At 34.9% G+C, this 17,716-nt stretch overlaps 1 protein-coding gene across 5 annotated transcripts in view; it reads right to left on the bottom strand.

Moving 5' to 3' along the window:
* LOC125875031 (pentatricopeptide repeat-containing protein At5g38730) overlaps positions 1-10,622 on the bottom strand; it is a 19,075-nt gene extending 8,453 nt beyond the window's left edge. For 3 of the 5 annotated variants that reach the window (XM_049556087.1, XM_049556085.1, XM_049556086.1), the window contains exons 1-4: positions 10,463-10,622; positions 6,955-8,930; positions 5,458-5,537; positions 4,705-4,910 (exon numbers count right to left, since the gene is read on the bottom strand). In XM_049556087.1, coding sequence (XP_049412044.1) covers positions 6,994-8,760 — 1,767 coding nt within the window. In that variant the 5' untranslated portion in view covers positions 8,761-8,930; positions 10,463-10,622 and the 3' untranslated portion in view covers positions 4,705-4,910; positions 5,458-5,537; positions 6,955-6,993. Of the gene's footprint in view, positions 1-3,712; positions 3,757-4,704; positions 4,911-5,457; positions 5,538-6,264; positions 6,454-6,954; positions 8,931-10,462 lie in introns of those variants that run through there. The other 2 variants (XM_049556088.1, XM_049556089.1) reach the window with 2 other exon arrangements.
* Positions 10,623-17,716: the final 7,094 nt, after the last annotated feature.

Below are 17,716 nucleotides of genomic sequence, written 5' to 3' on the forward strand. Positions count from 1 at the left end.
AATTCATTGTATAGATCTCTTTTTACTGTTTTTCTTCTGTTTTGCCCAAAAAAATTACTGTTTTATTGCTATTTACTACTGATTTACCAGTTTTAAATTTTTTTGTTGTTGATCCTTTTGCTGTCTACGATTGGTTTACCAGTTTTTTTTTTGTATGGCTGCTTTTTGGCTAATTTGGTGTTGTTTTTCTAGTGGTTTGTCAATTTTTCTGCTGATTTTTTCTACTGCATTGCAGTTTTTTGCTGGTTTGGTGCTGTTTTGCTGGGTTTTTCTACTGGTATGCCAGGTTCTTTTTTGTATTTTTTAACCATTTCTTTTCCTGTTTATATTCAATCAGACCTAAGTTGCTCGGACTCTTCACTTTTGGTGCCGCACCCTTGTCGACACGGGTGTGGGTATGAGTGTGGGATCTATGTCCGATTTGGTCAACCGATTTTGGGTACTTTGACCAAAATCGATGGAGAAAGTTTGGACAGTTTTAATGATTTCTATAATCAATACAAAAGCTAAGGTGAAATTGAAGAAGATGAAATATCTTTTATATAGAAATTTCTATTCACTCATTTTCTTTTAATCTCCTTCCAAGATTCTCCCCAAGTTCTCCATATAATATCTCATAATTTAGGTTTTATAACTCTATTTTTAGATATTTTAATTATATTAAGGTGAATCCCCGCACCCGTATCCATACATGGATCCATATCCCCGAATCTTAAAAATTAGATCATGAAGGATCCGACCTCTAGATCCGCACCCCTATCGAACACCCGCACCAAAGTCCAAGCAACTTAGAATCAGACCGAATATGGATATTTGGAAGGAAATCATGTGCTTGGCACACGTATTTATTTCAACGGTTAGTTTTTTAACAAAAGTTAACAGAATATTTATTGCAAATTTTGGATAGTTAAAGGACGTTTTTTGTTCACAATCTTATATCTATATAAAAGAGAACCCTCAACCCGATGAAGTGGCGCCACCACAAGCTAGGGATTCCTTTTTAGTCAAATTTATATATTCTCACCAACTACCCTTCCCATTCTCCAGAGAAACGCCACAATCAAACGTCGCTTCAACCTCATCAGTCCCTAAACAGCCGCTTCCCCGCTTCCTTCCTTTTAAACTTATTGCAGCTCTTCAAAAACGTTGTCTCTGTTTACAACGGACGCCACCATCTTAAGAATTGAACCACAGACTATTCTGATTCTCTAAACTACTTCATGTTCTCACTGCTTCTCCCTGTTTCTGCTCACCAACCTCAATCAAATCCCGAAGTTCTCCACTGCTGCCTACGAAGTTGCGCTCAACACCGCACCAAATACGTCACTATTCAGGTATGATACTTATTCAACCTACTATCCATTCTCCCTTTTCCCCAGCACGGTCCCAATAATGACTTCGTTTATTAAACATTACACTACTTCAATCCAGACTTTTATGTTTAGCACTGCGAATTCCACACTCACACCAGATCATCCAGGTATGCTGCTTTCACGTTGCTATACTCCTGCCCCTGTAAGCCTTGGGAACCTTCTCACACTTCCCATCATCAAAAAAAAAAAATTGGACTCCTCATATGGCTAATTTCACCCTTTATTGGCTGCCACAACCTTATTCACACGCTAAGCCTGCTTTATGTAATTCTGCAATATGATACATCCCTTTGTTGTTCTTACTTACATCCCCTTTTTATTTTTGAGAAAGGTAACATTTACTTCTATATATCCACAAGTATACTACATCAAAGTGTAGTCCCCCTCCAAAAAGTTTTACTTGCATCATTCCTAAGATCTTCTAGTTACAGCCAGTCAATAATATTAAACACATTTTCAGCATCTCCTATTACTACTTGCTTACCAAAAATAGTAAAGCCCTAGGCAATTTGTCTTTATCTTCTGGATGTTGTTCTGTTTTCCTTCAACACATCTTTGATTCCTTTCCTTCCAAATTGTCCACCAAATGCAAGCTGGGACAACCCTCCATCTCTTCTCTTGTTTTCCTGCATTTCCATCCCTGTTCCAACATTGTAGGACTTCTATAATTCTCCCAGGCTTTGTCCACTTGATCTTCCTCTTTTGGATGAACATCTGCCACAATTGATCTGTCCATTTGCAGTGTAAAAAGAGATGGTTGACTGTCTCCACCTATTCTTCACATAGATAGCAACTAGAACGTAGATTGGGCTTCCTCTTGTTTAAGTTCTCATGTGTCAAGATTGCCTCCTTTGCCTTTTTTTACAAGCTTACTATTCATTCTTATGGCTTGCCACTTATCCAATTTTACCACAAATATCTCTTTGCCCTTTCTCTATTCCAAAATTTGGTGACACTTGGTACATTCAACAGCTACTGAATCCATGCATTAGTTCTCCGTTGTTGCTGCTACATTTTTTAACATTCAATCTTTCAGTGCTTACCATGCTCGCTTGTGCTACTTTATGCAAACTTCAACTTGTGTGGGACACTAATTGTGTTTTCCTGCAACTTACTACTTTGATAATACACCTTATACTTAAACACGCAAGAATATACCAATGGAGAAAAGAAATAGAGTCCGTCCTACATACCTAAACCCTCCAATTGGCTGCCCTGGTAAAGTATAGATTATACATTCTACTTCTTTGTTGTTGGCCACAACTAATATTGTCTTTCTTTTTTGCTTCAGTAATTAAACTAACTCCGGTCCCCCTCGAATGGGCACACACTCACATGTCAAAATTTTGGATTGAATGCCTGCGGGGAAACCAAGAACCACTGAGACCCTTCATCCATCCAAGAATGCTCTGCAAGATCCATCAGGCAATGAATAATGATTGTGGAACTGATGCTTAATGTACAAAAAAAAATGTTATCTCATGTTTACTGTGTCAATTTGCTGCCCCTGTACTTCCAGTTACCCGCCCACCCCCCTTATTACACTTTACATTCACATTGTTTTGGCAATGTGACTTTTGTCCGACTAGTTCACCGCCCATTTTATTTGTATTATGGTACAACTCGCTTTATAATGGTATATCCTTCTCTAGCTTTATTGTCCCTTCATTCACATGGTTTAAACACAACAAAGCTGGGCCAATGGTTATTAATCACTTGGTAGACAATCAAGCCTTCTGCATAGGAATAAGAACTAACATTTTTCAATTGACCATACTCGTGAAGGTTAATGAATTCATATGGGTTAAGGTGGTGTGATTGCTCTAATGGTAATATTATAGTCTCGGCTAGCCTCCACATTAACAATCTAAAACTGAAAATTATATAATGAAGTTCAACTTTCATGTTCTGTGAATTTTTCCTTCTTGACTCAATTGAGATGTATAGTCGAATTTCACGTCCAGTAAAAGTTCCCTTCTTGTCACGTAATGAATGGTGTTTCTACTTGATTATCTATACACTGTTTGGGAAGAAGTTCCCAAACGTAAAAAGACTCATGCTTTCGAGTCTAACATGCGGACAATGCAAAATGATAAGCCTTGATGGACTCGGATATTAGGTTGTGGCTGTTGGAATCTAATAATCATCATAACATCATTAGGAAGTGAAAAAGTAAATCGGTTAGTTAAGATATTTACATACATAAAAGTAAATCAGTTTCCAGCAAAATAACTTCAAAGATTATGAACAGATAACAATCTGACGTATCTTAGCATTATGTGCATTACCACTTATAATGATAAGTGGAAAAAACATCTGCTAAAAAAAGTAAAAGATAATTGTATGGGCCTATTATCCGCTCACAATCCTTCTCATCTAAAATCTAAATTCATCACATCCAAAACCCAAATTCATCATAAAAGAAATTTCAACAAGACCTCAGAAACAAGTATATTTCTCCAAGTAAACTCAAGAGGAAGTCAAAAATCATCATTTCATCATCATCTATACTAGTAAAGACAATACCAAAGCATTCATATGGAACTTCATTATTTTTTTTTTATGACAAGGGAAATCCGCAGCTGCTATCCTTTGGGTGCGCACAGGGTAAAACCCCTGCACCTATGCAATAGCTCGCAAACCACATAGGAGAGGTAACCCGCACTAGGCAAGCCCGGTGCGACGAGCTCGACCCAGAAGGCAAACCCCTTGCTTTCGCTGGCAAGGGGTTTCGAACTTGAGACCTCCAACATGGAAGTCCCAAGCCCAAACCACTAGGCCACCCCGAAGGGTCATATGGAACTTCATTATATAAAAGGATTTAACCTTTCCAACCAAAAAGATTGGCTGCCGGAAACTACCCATAGAAGAAGCAGGGAGAACAAATAGAGAACCAAGGCAAGGATGAGGGCGGAGGGAACAATTGGTGGTCACGACCAGTTTTATGAACCTTTAACCCAGCATAGAGAAGAGAAATAAAAATATTTTTATCTCTTAAGGCTTTTAGAATAGGGACTCATACCACCATGTGCATTAATATTTAATTTTAGTGGAAGCTCATATAGGATGATGGAGGGGAAAGCAACAGTTAACACAATTCTGAATGTCAATGGACTACACTTTGAGCAAAAACAATTAAGGCATGGTTTCACATGTATGCATCATTTCCCTCCAGAGGAAAGTGACATGAAGATAGACAAGCTTGTTTCGACTTTTGAGACAATAGTTTATTAAAATTATCTATTTATAAAAGCATTCTTTACCTCGTGATAATTTATGTTCTGGATCAAAAGATGTAAAGAAACAGCAGGAAAAGGGAAAATCTCCTTACCTCAAGTTCCATAATCTCACACACTAAGCTAAGATCTGCAATTGAAGGTTGGCCACTCCCAAGCAAAAACCGTCCTTTTCTCTGGAGCCAAACAGACTAGATATTTGCAAGAGATGCCAAAAGGACTTTCTCAGCTTCTGCTGCTGCTTGTGGATTCAAAGTCAACCCAAAAGCAGGAGCGAGAACAGTATCAAAGATATATCCAGCTGAAAACATAAGCACTGCTTCAGAAAACTGTTGGAAACAGCTAAAGAGCGGGATATCAAGTTATCAAGGACAAGTAGTAATTAGAGAACATTGGTGAAAAGACTACCTATCCTAGTGGTTTTAGTTACTGTCATTGTTGAAGAAAAAAAAAGTCACCATCATGCAGTAGCTAGACTCACAATTAGAGGTTTGAGAAAGGTCAGGTGTTTCAATTAGAGGAATCAAGTCCTAAAGATAGACTGAGAAACTTGTAGGCTTGCAGCAACTGTCTTGCATTAGGTTAGTAGCGAGTATCTTAGCAAAGAGCATCATGAAAAGCAGATGCTCTTTTTTTAAAACTGATCATACAAACAAATTTCCTTGATTAATCTCATTTGGGATAAAAAAAATATTCAGTCATTGCCTTAACTGTAGCCTGTAGGCATCTTTCTGCCCAAGTTCTCGCAAATCCCAGCATTCACCACTAAATTAACTCAAGTAAGGTCAAGGTAAAGTAATCATAATTCAACTGGAAACTGAAATAATCTCAATATCTGATATAAGCACCTGTACCCCGACGCAAGTTTGAGTGATGCCAATCCAACAGAGAGTCTACCTTTGCTCTTTTGTATAAGTCAGCAGGGTACCTTCAATAGGACAGTGTAAGAAAGAGGAGTTAAAGCAAACACTAACCAGGATAAGCATTTATACAACCTAAGAGTGTGTACATTAGTCTATCACTAAGAATTAAGAGCAACACTGTTCATAGGCACCATAGATGTACTTTTTTTTCTTTTTCAGATAAGTTGGTACAGTACATAGATTCTGATTGACGACTTCTGTGTTTTCACATTCATCTCTTCTCAAATTTATATAGGGCTTGTTTATTATTCGGTGCTGTTGTTGAGCAGGTATTTTCCAATCTGCTAATGTGTTACTTGTTCTTCTTTTCTGTTGGAGTGCTTCTTTGGTTTGTTCGGGTAAAAACTTGCCCGCATCGATATTTACACCAAACAATGTACTTTACCATGGTGAAGTAACAAATGAGATGAAAATGCACATTAATTAACCATAGTTAGGTAATAAAAGAGTATGCAGAAGACATGTGTCATGTTTTTTTTTTATGAAGGATGATGTATTAGAAAGGCATCAAGGAGATGCAAATACATACACAAAAATATGGTTAACTCCAGAGAACAAAAACACCTATTTAATCAGGGAGTTAACCACAAGCAAAAGAATGGTCGCTAAGCCATATTGAGAGAACTAATGAAATCTAAGAGGGGTAATGTATCATTTATAGGGGATAAGTTGCTCCAAGGAAGAGGTTAATAAGGCAAAAGGATTTCAAACTGCTAATTGGAGTTGAGATACCATCAAAACATCTGAGATTCCTTTCCTTCCAAATACACCAAAAAATAAATGATGGAATCATCTGCCAGGTCTTCTTGATGGGGCTATCAACTTCTCTAAGACTCCAACCAACTACTTCTTTGACACTTCGCCGGACAATCCAGTTGATACCAGCAATTGAAATAAACATATTCCAAAGAGCTGCTGCCACTGGACAGTGCAGAAACAAATGAACATGTTATTATTGGTTTGGTACAAATGACGGGTTTCTTAGCAAAACCAGATGTGTTTCTTAGCAAAACTCTACTACTCTACTCCCAGTTAGAAACACAACAAGCAATTAGCAACAAAATACCACGCACAAGTGGGATTAACATCACACAGATGCCAACTGCAGAATAGTTCCATTCGTAATGCCGATTTCCATGTTTAGAGGCAGATGCAATATGGGTTCCGCTAAACCCAACATTTTAACATGGAACTTAGATATATACATGATCATTAATTTTTTAATAACTATTAAATTCTTAACAATAATTTCAGAAGTGCAATGGGTCCAGCAGTGAGAATATATAAGTTGAACCCATCAAGTTTAAATCCCGAATCTGCCCTGGGTTGTATTCCATGTCAAGAAAGATTCAAAGAGTATTCATTTCCATGATACAAAGCATTTGACTAAGGTATATACTCAAAATAAGTCGATGCACTTACCAATGATCTGCAATTCCTGGAAATGCACAAGCCAGATAGCTAAGAATTGCATGACTGGATTTCATTGTAAACAGTTCTGGAAATCAGACCTCTTTGCACCACATTACTCCAAAACATATCTAAAAGGGTATTCTCATCAGAGTAAGAAGCATTAAAACTTTTGTACATTTTTAGGGTTATCATTAGCCTTCTTTTGTACATGTCGTCTAACAAATATGACGCAGCATCAACCTTCCCTACCATAAAGTAAGCATATGCAAGAGTAGCATATATTAGACTGTCTCCAAGCACTCCATTTGCTTGCATAATGTGGAAAACTTTTTCAGCACCATCAATTTTACCTCTCCTGCACAACCTCCTTATAATTGCCCTATAAAAGGAAACATCAACAAGATGACCTCCTCTTGCAAACTCATCTGGCAATGAGACAACCGCTACCTCATTATTCAGATGGCAGTAAGCATCCACAAGCCACGAATATGAGCAGTAGCTAGGAGAAAGTCCAACCCTAACCATGTCAAATAATACTTCTTTGGCCCCATCTGTATCCTTTACTTTACAAAATCCATGAATCATAGCATTGTAAGTGAAGCGGTCAGGTTTTAGTCCACCTTCCAACATCTTATTTTTCACCTTAAGAGCAGATTTCATATCCCTGATCTTGCAGTAACCATTAATCAAAGTGTTGCAAGTCACATTATCAGGTATGACTTTCTTCTCATTCATTTCATTTAATAGTATATTTGCATCCTTCATCTGGCCTTGCTCACACAATTTCCGAAGAATTGAGTTGTAAGTAACAACCCCAGGATACAAACCCTTTGCCTCCATTGCGGCTTTCAATCTTAAAGCTTCAGCAACATTGTTGGCTCTGCAATATCCATCTATCAATGTGGTGTAAGTAACCAGGTTAGTGGTAGAACCTTTAATTTCCTTGAAAAGTCTCAAAGCCTCCCTCATCCTCCCTTCCCTGCAGTAACTGTAAATTAAGGAATTATAGGTTACAATATCAGGACATACTCCTGCTCTTTCCATCCTATCCTGCACGCACAAAGCTTCATAATGCATGCCTTTCTTGCAGTACAATGATATCAATGTGTTATAAGTGTAAAGGTCAGGCAGTGTAGCTTTAAACTCCATTTCTCTCAATAAATCATCAGCCCGCTCTACATCACCGGACTTACAACAGGCATGCATAAGCACGTTATAGATATAGATATTCGGAAGGACCCCTATTTTTTGCATCTTTTTGTAAATTTTCCACAAAGTATCAGTCAACCCATCCTTGACCAATGAATTCAGAAGGGTAGTACAAGCATGTGTATGGGGCATAAGCTTACAAACCCTCATATGCTCAAAAACTTGAATTGCATCATGGGGTAGTTTTGAATTAGCATAGAATATCACCAACCAACTTAAAAGATGTGAGTTCACATCATTATTCATATTAGATCTCACAAGCGCATTCAGAACTGTCGGTGATGATAAAAAGTTTTTGACCGCCACCTTCTGAAGCATGTCTTGTGCAGTTTTGAAGTGTTTTTGTTTGGTGAGTATGTAAATCATAGTCCAAGAGGATTGCAACGAATGCTTGTAATTGGGAACTGATTCAGCCCACTGAAAGAATGACCATGAGAGGGAGAAATAATATTGCGATATATGAAGAAGAGCTTGGCTAATAGTGGTGGAAGTCACAAATGAACCAATCTTAGGCTTCAAAAGATTGTCCCAGTGCCCCTTGAAGACAACTGCAGCAACAGCTTTGACCATTTCATTGTCCACATTTGCGCGAATCAGGTTGGCCATGGAAAAAGAAAGATAAGCAACCCACCCAAAGTTCAAACCACACTGGTTTTCAATATTTGTTGCAGCTTTTGCTCAAGTAGTTATGTGGTTCAAAGATATGGGGAAAAATTATTGAGAATCAGTTCTCGACTTTGGTGTATCTCATCAGTCATCAAACTCATCAATGCTGGCTGCAAAAGTAACACAAAGACCAAAGAGAAGATGATTTCAGAGTAAGAACTCAGATATAATAGAATAAATTTACTACCAACTACAAAAAAAGAGAAAGAAAATGTAGTAATTATAATGAATTCAGTCCCTGCATCTACAGGCAGTTCATCCTTGGATGGATTGATGCAAAGTATAGTATTCTTGTACTTATTGATATTCTTTGTTATATAAAACTATTAATAGATAGAGCAGGAATCAGCAAGCTTTGATTGGGTAATCACCCAGATATGTATCCTAGAAGCTCAGCACAGCTATACTTGGCGGTGACAGGAAGCGAACTAGACACAAATCCGTCATAAGTACCTGCTATATTTCATCATCTTCTACTCTATCCATGTTTTGGTCAATTAATAACTTAAAGAAAAAATATCAGGTGTGCTATTTTAAGATATAAGCAAGGGGCACATTTGAGAGTGTTCTACCAAACCTTACAACCACCCACCAACAAAACAAGGTTTCTTCTTTCTCATTTGGATATTTGACAAAAGATGAACTATCTTCAGAATTCTCTATTCACCATGACCAATCTCTCCCATTCTCAAGCAAAGCTCGGCGTCAGTATAATCACACAATCAGCATAAAACATGACTACTACAGCCCCCTCACCAATATCCCATTAATTCAATCGACAAAACATATTGTGAAACCAACATACAATAATTGTCCCTGGAACTCAGATAAAATTGTGAAAGGACTTTGGTTCCTTTGGATACATCATTTCAAGCAACAAAGACTGCAGGACAGTGCATACTTGAGCAATTAATGGGCACAAATCTGTCACACGTTTTCTCATGTTCCACAAATTGATGTGAATACGAACGAAATACCACTCTTATCAAATGTATAAGCACAAAAAAGAAAAGGGCAAAGTTCTCAAGCACAAGAATGAAAAGAAAGGCACAGTCCAAGGTTTTTGAATAATGATTAGTTAGAAGAAAACATATTAGTTATCTAAAACCAAACAATAGCTACTTTAGAATGGCTATCAACTTATGGCACATATGATAAAATCTTTTATCAAGTAAAATTTGTATCGGAAAAATTCAGGGAAGCTTTTCCGAAAAAGAAAAATTAGGGAAAGCTCACACAAGAATTAAGTTGTGTTAAAGGTATACAAAATTGCAATTGGAGTTGCCCACATAATCAAAGATGTAATAAAGAACTTATTAACAACTCCTGCCGTAGTTGCTGTCAACCTGTGAAATAATACTGAAAGAATGAAGTATAATCTGATAGAGGACAGACAAAAGAACCCAATTAGAATGAACCTGAATCATGCAAAAAAGGAAGTTCATAAGGTAAATCCTCTTTTTTTCCCTTCATACATCATTCTCATCATAGACATGGACAGAGTTTATGCAATAAGCATAATACAAATTTCTTTTGATTTATCATTCTGCTTTCAAGTTCATTGAAGATTCAATTTGAGCTCAACAAATGAACACTAAGCATATGAGAAATAAATTTCTGAAAATAAGGAGAAGGAATGAACCTCAGTGTCTATGGATTTGAAATTCAAAGCTAATGGACTGATGGAGTTGTGAACGGAAACTTAAGACAATCAGCAAAATTTCGCACAGTAACCGCCGCTAGTGCGACCAAACTCGGAACCAAAGAACAAAGGAACTTTTTAAACCTTAATGCCAGTTGAGAAATCATATGGGTTTTGGTAGATGACGAAAGCTGAGGTTTTATGGTGTATTCACTGTGTTCCAAGCAGTGGCGAAACATAAATTTTATGAAGTGGGTCCAAGAATTGCTTACAAAAAATTGACTAATGGATGTAAAAAAAAAGAAGTCAAACTACATAATATTTAGTTTTAATGTGTATATTAAGTTTAATATAACGTGATCGACACAAGAAAAAAAAAAGAGAAAGGAAAAAATTCAACTTAAAATTATATTATTTTTATGCTTTGAGCGAGGACAGCAACAACGAGACATGTAAAATAAGGAGTACAATCAAACAAGTTTTTTAAAAAGGAATTCTATATGGAGCATTTTTTGCTTTAAATTGTTTTATAAAAAAATCGAGGGTTGTTTATTAACTTAAATTAAATTTTAAGAAAATTAAGTTTTATTTTAAATTTTAATTTAAAAAAGAAAAAGTCAAAGTCAAATAAATTAAAATTCTGATTGGCTGCTAAATTTTTAATTTTTTTCTTAAATTTGTAAGTTGTATCTAATTAAGGATTATTTTATCAAATAATATTAATTTTGAATTATTTCTAACAATAGATTTATTAACTATTATTTAGATTTAGAAAGTAACTAAAAAAACTCTTTTTAAAATGGCATAAAGGACAATGCTATTGGTGAGAATCAAAACTTGGACCCCCCCACTCCCCTGCACATTACTTTTTCGGTTCCAAGAACCACTGGGCTACAAATGCTTGATGTTCTTAGGGTGTCCAAAATATAATAAGTAGTCATTTAGGGTATTATTTTATTTATGTATACGGTATAATTTTTCGACAAAGGGTGTCTAACTGACACCACTATAGTTCCACCCCTGGTTTCACAGTGACTGTGTAGTGGTGAAGGAAGAGAAAGACGGTGGTGTTTTGTGTGCTGAATATGAAATTCAAGCTTCTCAGATCTCCTCATGAAAATTCTCTCACTAGTGTCTCTCTCCTTCTCCTCAACAAGAAAAGGAAAATATTGTGGTCCAGGTTTAAACAAAAGCGTTCAAAATCAACCAAAATTGATAACTCAAATTGAAAAAACTTATTAATTTATCATAATGATTTATCAGCATAGTGATTTTGATAATAATTTTAATTCTTTTATTATTGGGTTATAGTTCTTAATCTTTTGAGGTTTTTTCTTGATGGATTAATCGACAACCGGTAGTAAATTAAATAATTATTAGGGAGCTTTCGCATATAGCCACTTAAAAATAGTTCAATTATGCTTCATAGCTATAGTTTGCTAATTACGATTCATAGCTACTTGCTATAGGAAGGAGAGTGACGAGCGAGATTGGGAGAGGGATGAGAGAGGCGAGCGAGAAAGGACAGAGAGTGGAGAGAGGTGAACTGTATATGTATATAGCTAGATAATTGTATATATGTAACTGGTACACATATGTATTTGTATATCTGGCGAGCAAGATTGGGAGAGGGAAAAGAGAGAAGAGTGAGATTGGGAGAGGGAGGAGAGAGGCGAGCGATAGAGGGCAATAATTTGTATGATTCGCATCTCGTTTGTATAATTCGCATGGTTTTGTATAATTTAGTAATATAAAGTCTGCAATTATACAACTATGATAAAACTTGAAATAACGAATTGATACAAACATAAACATATGAACTTTAAACAATTATACAAATTATATTATACAAAATCTGAGAACTACACGTTTATACAAATTTTAAAAAGTTATACACAAAAAGATTGAATGTATATGGTGATAAAACTGAAAAACCAAAGGAAATCATCGTCATATACAAATAAAACCATCGTATACAAATACAAATCAAACGAAGAATTGTTAGTTGCAAATTATACAAATGTGGTGAATTATACAAACGTGGTTAATTTACAAATTCGAAGTCAGCCCACATAATTAATGGTTTATGTTAGTCGCGAGTGGTAATTATAGCAAAATAGCATGACTAATTAAGTAGTATAAGTTTGCTTAATCACGTAATTTTCCCATAATTATATTTATATCATTTGGTAGATAAAGTTCTTAACTTAGAGTTTAACTTCATACTTTTATTTGTGGCTCTCTCAAACTCTTGGTTATTTTACAATGTGAAGTGTTTGCTTTTGAGTCAGATGCAATCTGTCAACTCATGTGCATGATTCATTTAGTTTGTCACCTTATTTCTAAGTAATTTTCAATGATTATTTTTGTGTCAAATCTTAACGGTTTAATCAATAACCAAACCTATAACGATCAATAACTGATAAACCACTAATTGATAAGTCAATATCTTAATGGTATCATAACGGTTTAACATGTCTACAAATTGGTAACTGATAAGTCGAACCGATAAACTTCAAAATCAATTTGAACCAACCAATACACAACCCTAGGTTTAGATATAGATAAAATCTCATTGAAGTATAATTAATTAAGTGATATTACAAAAATATACCCCAAAATTTTATATTATAAATCTTTAATTCAATATAAAATAAAAAACTTTCAGTATATGACAATATCTAAAAATTTCATTTTTAATAAAAAATATTTAAAAACATGATATACAATACTCCCTCTGTTTACTTTTAATTGTCATGTTGTGTTTTTCAAAAGTCAATTTGACTATATATATATATATATATATATATATATATATGCGGACCCACATATTGTTCTCCGGGTGCTCTAGCACCCATTAACCTAGTAGCAGATTATATATATCTCTATAGAAATTGAGAAGCATTGATATATATCTAACGTAGAGCATCNTAAAAAACTTTCAGTATATGACAATATCTAAAAATTTCATTTTTAATAAAAAATATTTAAAAACATGATATACAATACTCCCTCTGTTTACTTTTAATTGTCATGTTGTGTTTTTCAAAAGTCAATTTGACTATATATATATATATATGCGGACCCACATATTGTTCTCCGGGTGCTCAAGCACCCATTAACCTAGTAGCAGATTATATATATCTCTATAGAAATTGAGAAGCTTTGATATATATATCTAACATAGAGCATCCAGTAAACAAATGATTTATTGGTCCAATGGCTCATAACGGGTGCTTAAGATTGTTCTAGCCTATTGGGCTTGTGTTCGAATTTGACTCTCATCATGTTTTCTTTTTAATTTTCAAACCCATTTGTAATAGCCCTTTTGCAACTTTTCCTAAAGAGGGTATACAAAAAAATATTTTCCTTTCTTATTTATTCAAGATAATAAATACTACTCCCTAGTCCATTCAATCCTAAATAACTGTCTTGTTTTACTTTGCAAAAGTTCATTTATAATTTTCAAAGCTAAATTAGATTAAAATAGTTCAATATTTTAAAACTAAAATTTTGATATTCAAAAACTATACTAAAAGTACTATAAGTTTTAATTTTCTTATATCAATATGATAAAAATATATATCTTAGAATGTTGTTTAAAATTGATATTTTTTTACTCTAGAAAAAGGAGACTATATGACAAGTGAAAAGGAACAGAGTGAGTAGTTATTCTTATTAGTTGTTTTTGCTATTGATTTCCAATATGATCGCTCTTTTGTGACAAGTGTTAAGTTTGTGCACTTATATTTTTGTGAATAGTAGCTAAGTGAGGGTGGGTCTAGGTAGGCACAAGGAGTTCATTTGAATCCTCAACGGCGAAAAATACACCATTTATACATAGTTAAAATTATATTTTGTGTATGTATAGTAAATGTTGGACACTCTTTGACTTCTTGTGTATTTATCTTTTTATATTTTGAATTCCCTTAGTGAAAATTTTGACTCCGTCACTACTAAGCTAAGAGAACACCCACAACCTTAAAATCCTAGATCCGCCACTATATATATAGAGTTACATAGAGAAGGTAATATGACACATCTCTATAAGACTCCAGTTGCATCTATCTTTTTTTCCTTTATTTGGTCTTTCTTTATATTTAAATTAATTATTAAAAAAAATTGCTTAATTTATTACAAATAAATATTTTATTAATGAACGAACATTCACAACAAAGACTCTTCATAATCCAATATTTACATTGAGTATTTATCCATAATTGACACCTCTTTAATTCAACTCTTAATAAGTTTCTTTTTTTTTCTTTGGTTAAAACACGACTTTACCGAATCACATGAAATTTTACCCAACTCCATATCTGGAATATATGAAATACGTATGAACGGAGGAAGAAAGAGAATTTTCTACTTAAATTGAATTGAATTGAAATTTTCACTGAAACATAATTAGAAGGGGCATTCCCCATATTAGAATGTTGGGCTGTGGTATGACCATTATTGATAAAATTACAAAAAGTGATGCTCCTAGTGAACGAAGTATTGTCGATGTCTACATGTAGTGCTTCGATAGCACACATCGATGGAACTTCCAAAAAGGAAGAAGTATCAAGTTGTCCTTCTTTTGCAGCTTCTTTAGCTGACACATTTGTTACCTTGTTATGTTCCTTGTACATATGTACTGGTCTCTGACTCCTTAGCTATTTCATCAGTAATTTGCATTCAACAATGAGGTTAGAATAAGGTTAAATAACGACGGTGAAGTCAATATTAATCTCTAAAGGGGCTACCTTTTTATGCTATGCATGCAATTTTATTTGAGTCGTGTTTGTGTGAGAGCTACTTTATTGTTGAATCACCATAGCTAATAATCTCCCTTATGGTCTTTTATTAATCCCCCTATGACCCCCAGGCCTTTGAGTTGTACCAGCATATCCATCTGTGTTCAGTTTGAAGGAACCTTGATTTAGGGGATTTTTATTTGACTTAGATGTTTGTCTTCTTCGATTCCTGACTTTTCGATTTCTGACTAACATATGGTACTCAGTGGCCATTACGATGACATAGTATGCTTGAGTATGATATTTGTTTTTATTGAAAATATTGTCATTTCTATTGATTCAAATGTTTCAGAGGCCGAAAGGAATAAGGATTTTCCAGGGCAACCATTGATTAAAGTGTTTGTGGTTTAATGCCTTTCAAGTTGTATGCCAGTTGACGGCAGTCATGGAGGAGATATCAATGTTAACAATATGGTTGTTTTTCGAGGATAGTTGGTGCCAAAACATAATGGTCTTTCTGTTCCTTTTCTCGTCGTGTTTTAGGTGAAAATCGCGAAATATAGGCAAAAATTGTTTTGAGGATAGTTCTTTGATGAAAATTTCAAAGAAGAAGAAGAATAAAAAGAAGAAGACGAGGAAGAAAAAAATCACGAGTTTTGAGAAAAAATGATAGCTAAAAAGGGAAAGATGTGACATATAAAGATAAAAACGAGCCTTTTGAGATCACGGTGTAGACATTGAAATTTTGTGGGACCCTACAAGATGCATTCAATTCGAGTTGGGACTCTACAAGGTGTGTTCAATTCATATTAGGATTTTTGTAGGCTACTCAACCTTAAATCCTAGTTCACACCTATATAAAGGGTACACAATTCCCTTAAAAGGCATTTGAAAAAAATCCCCTAAACTCTAAGGTATTTTTAAAGATCAAGATCTCGAATATTCCACAAAGTCATGGAATATTCATAAATAGATCAAATTCAAATCATTTTAATTCGAGAAATACGCCACTAACGGCCCTCGAATTATGTAGATCAAGTCCAAATCATCCTAGTTTGAGAAATACGCCACTAATGACCCTCAAATTATGTAGATCAAGTCTAAATCATCCTAAGTCGAGAAATACGCCACAAACGATCCTCAAATTATGAATAAATATCTTATGAGAGAAGAATCAAGTATCAACAGAATTATACCACATTGATTTATCAATAAAATATTCTTTTTTCTTCAGATTTTATTTATGGTTGATTTATTTTCCATATGTTTAATATTTGTTGCAAACACATGATATATTTCAATTCTAAAAAATTACTATATTTAACTAGAAAAATTATATTGCCATAAATGGTGTAAATATGTTCTTAATATAGCATATTTAGATATTTTAACCCCCAAAATAAAAAAATTGAATGTAAACTTTGACCCGAAGTAGTCGGGCTGTAACGTCATTTCCCTCCATGTTAAACCCCAATTTCTCTTGCTCTTACAAAAAAGAAAAAAAAAAAAAGAAGCAAAAACCATCCAAAAGCCTTATCCCCTCATTCTCTCTCTCTTTTCCTCAATGAACTTTCACTTCTTACTATAAATTTTTTCAAATTTCACCTCCAATGGCTGGCCTTTCTATTCACCTGCCTTTCAATTCCAAATTCAATCTCCCAATTCCTTACACTTCAATTTCTCGGTCCATAGGCAGTGTAAAGGCGTCAGTTTCATCACAGCCGCGGAGAACCAGAAGGAAAAAACAGCAACAACATCAGCTGAAGACGGTCGACGATGACGGTTCTATGGCTTCTGGAACGGAAAAAGTGTTAAGGCTTGTTTTCATGGAGGAATTGATGGAGCGAGCTCGAAATGCTGATTCTGCAGGTGTATCTCAAGTCATTTATGATATGATTGCTGCGGGTCTCTCCCCTGGACCTCGTTCTTTCCATGGATTGGTTGTTTCTCATGTCCTTCACCGTGACAATGATGGCGCAGTAACTCCCCCACCCTCTCTTGTTTAAATGCTGAATGTCAACATCTGCCTACTTCCTACAAGCTTAATTTTGTTTAATTCTTAGGATATGTTATTTAGTTCTCTCATTCAACGCTATGCTACTATTAAGATACAATCCGATATCTGCTTGGTGAAACTTTTAGTGAAATACATATTGAATGCCTATGTTAAGTATAGGCCACTGGAATTACTCAGAATTGCGTCATCGTCATACTTAATAATTAGAGGCTTAGCGCAAGCAACTACTGATTGTTTCCTAGTGCTATGATTTAATTACAATTGTATTAGCGCCGTTGAGTACTTGATATTTTCAAGACAGACAAGCACACTGACATATGAGGACTAAATTTCACTGGTGATCATCCAACTTAGAGTTTATCACACAAAAGACATTTTTCATTACATAAAAAGTCATCTAACTTAAAGTTTATCATAGAAACATCATTTTTCTGTTTTTGTTTCATAAAAGTCATTCAAATTTGGCTTAGTTACCTAAACAGTAAATCATAGCTGAAT

Source organism: Solanum stenotomum, chromosome 8 (assembly GCF_019186545.1).
Source record: "Solanum stenotomum isolate F172 chromosome 8, ASM1918654v1, whole genome shotgun sequence".
Lineage (NCBI taxonomy): Eukaryota > Viridiplantae > Streptophyta > Magnoliopsida > Solanales > Solanaceae > Solanum > Solanum stenotomum.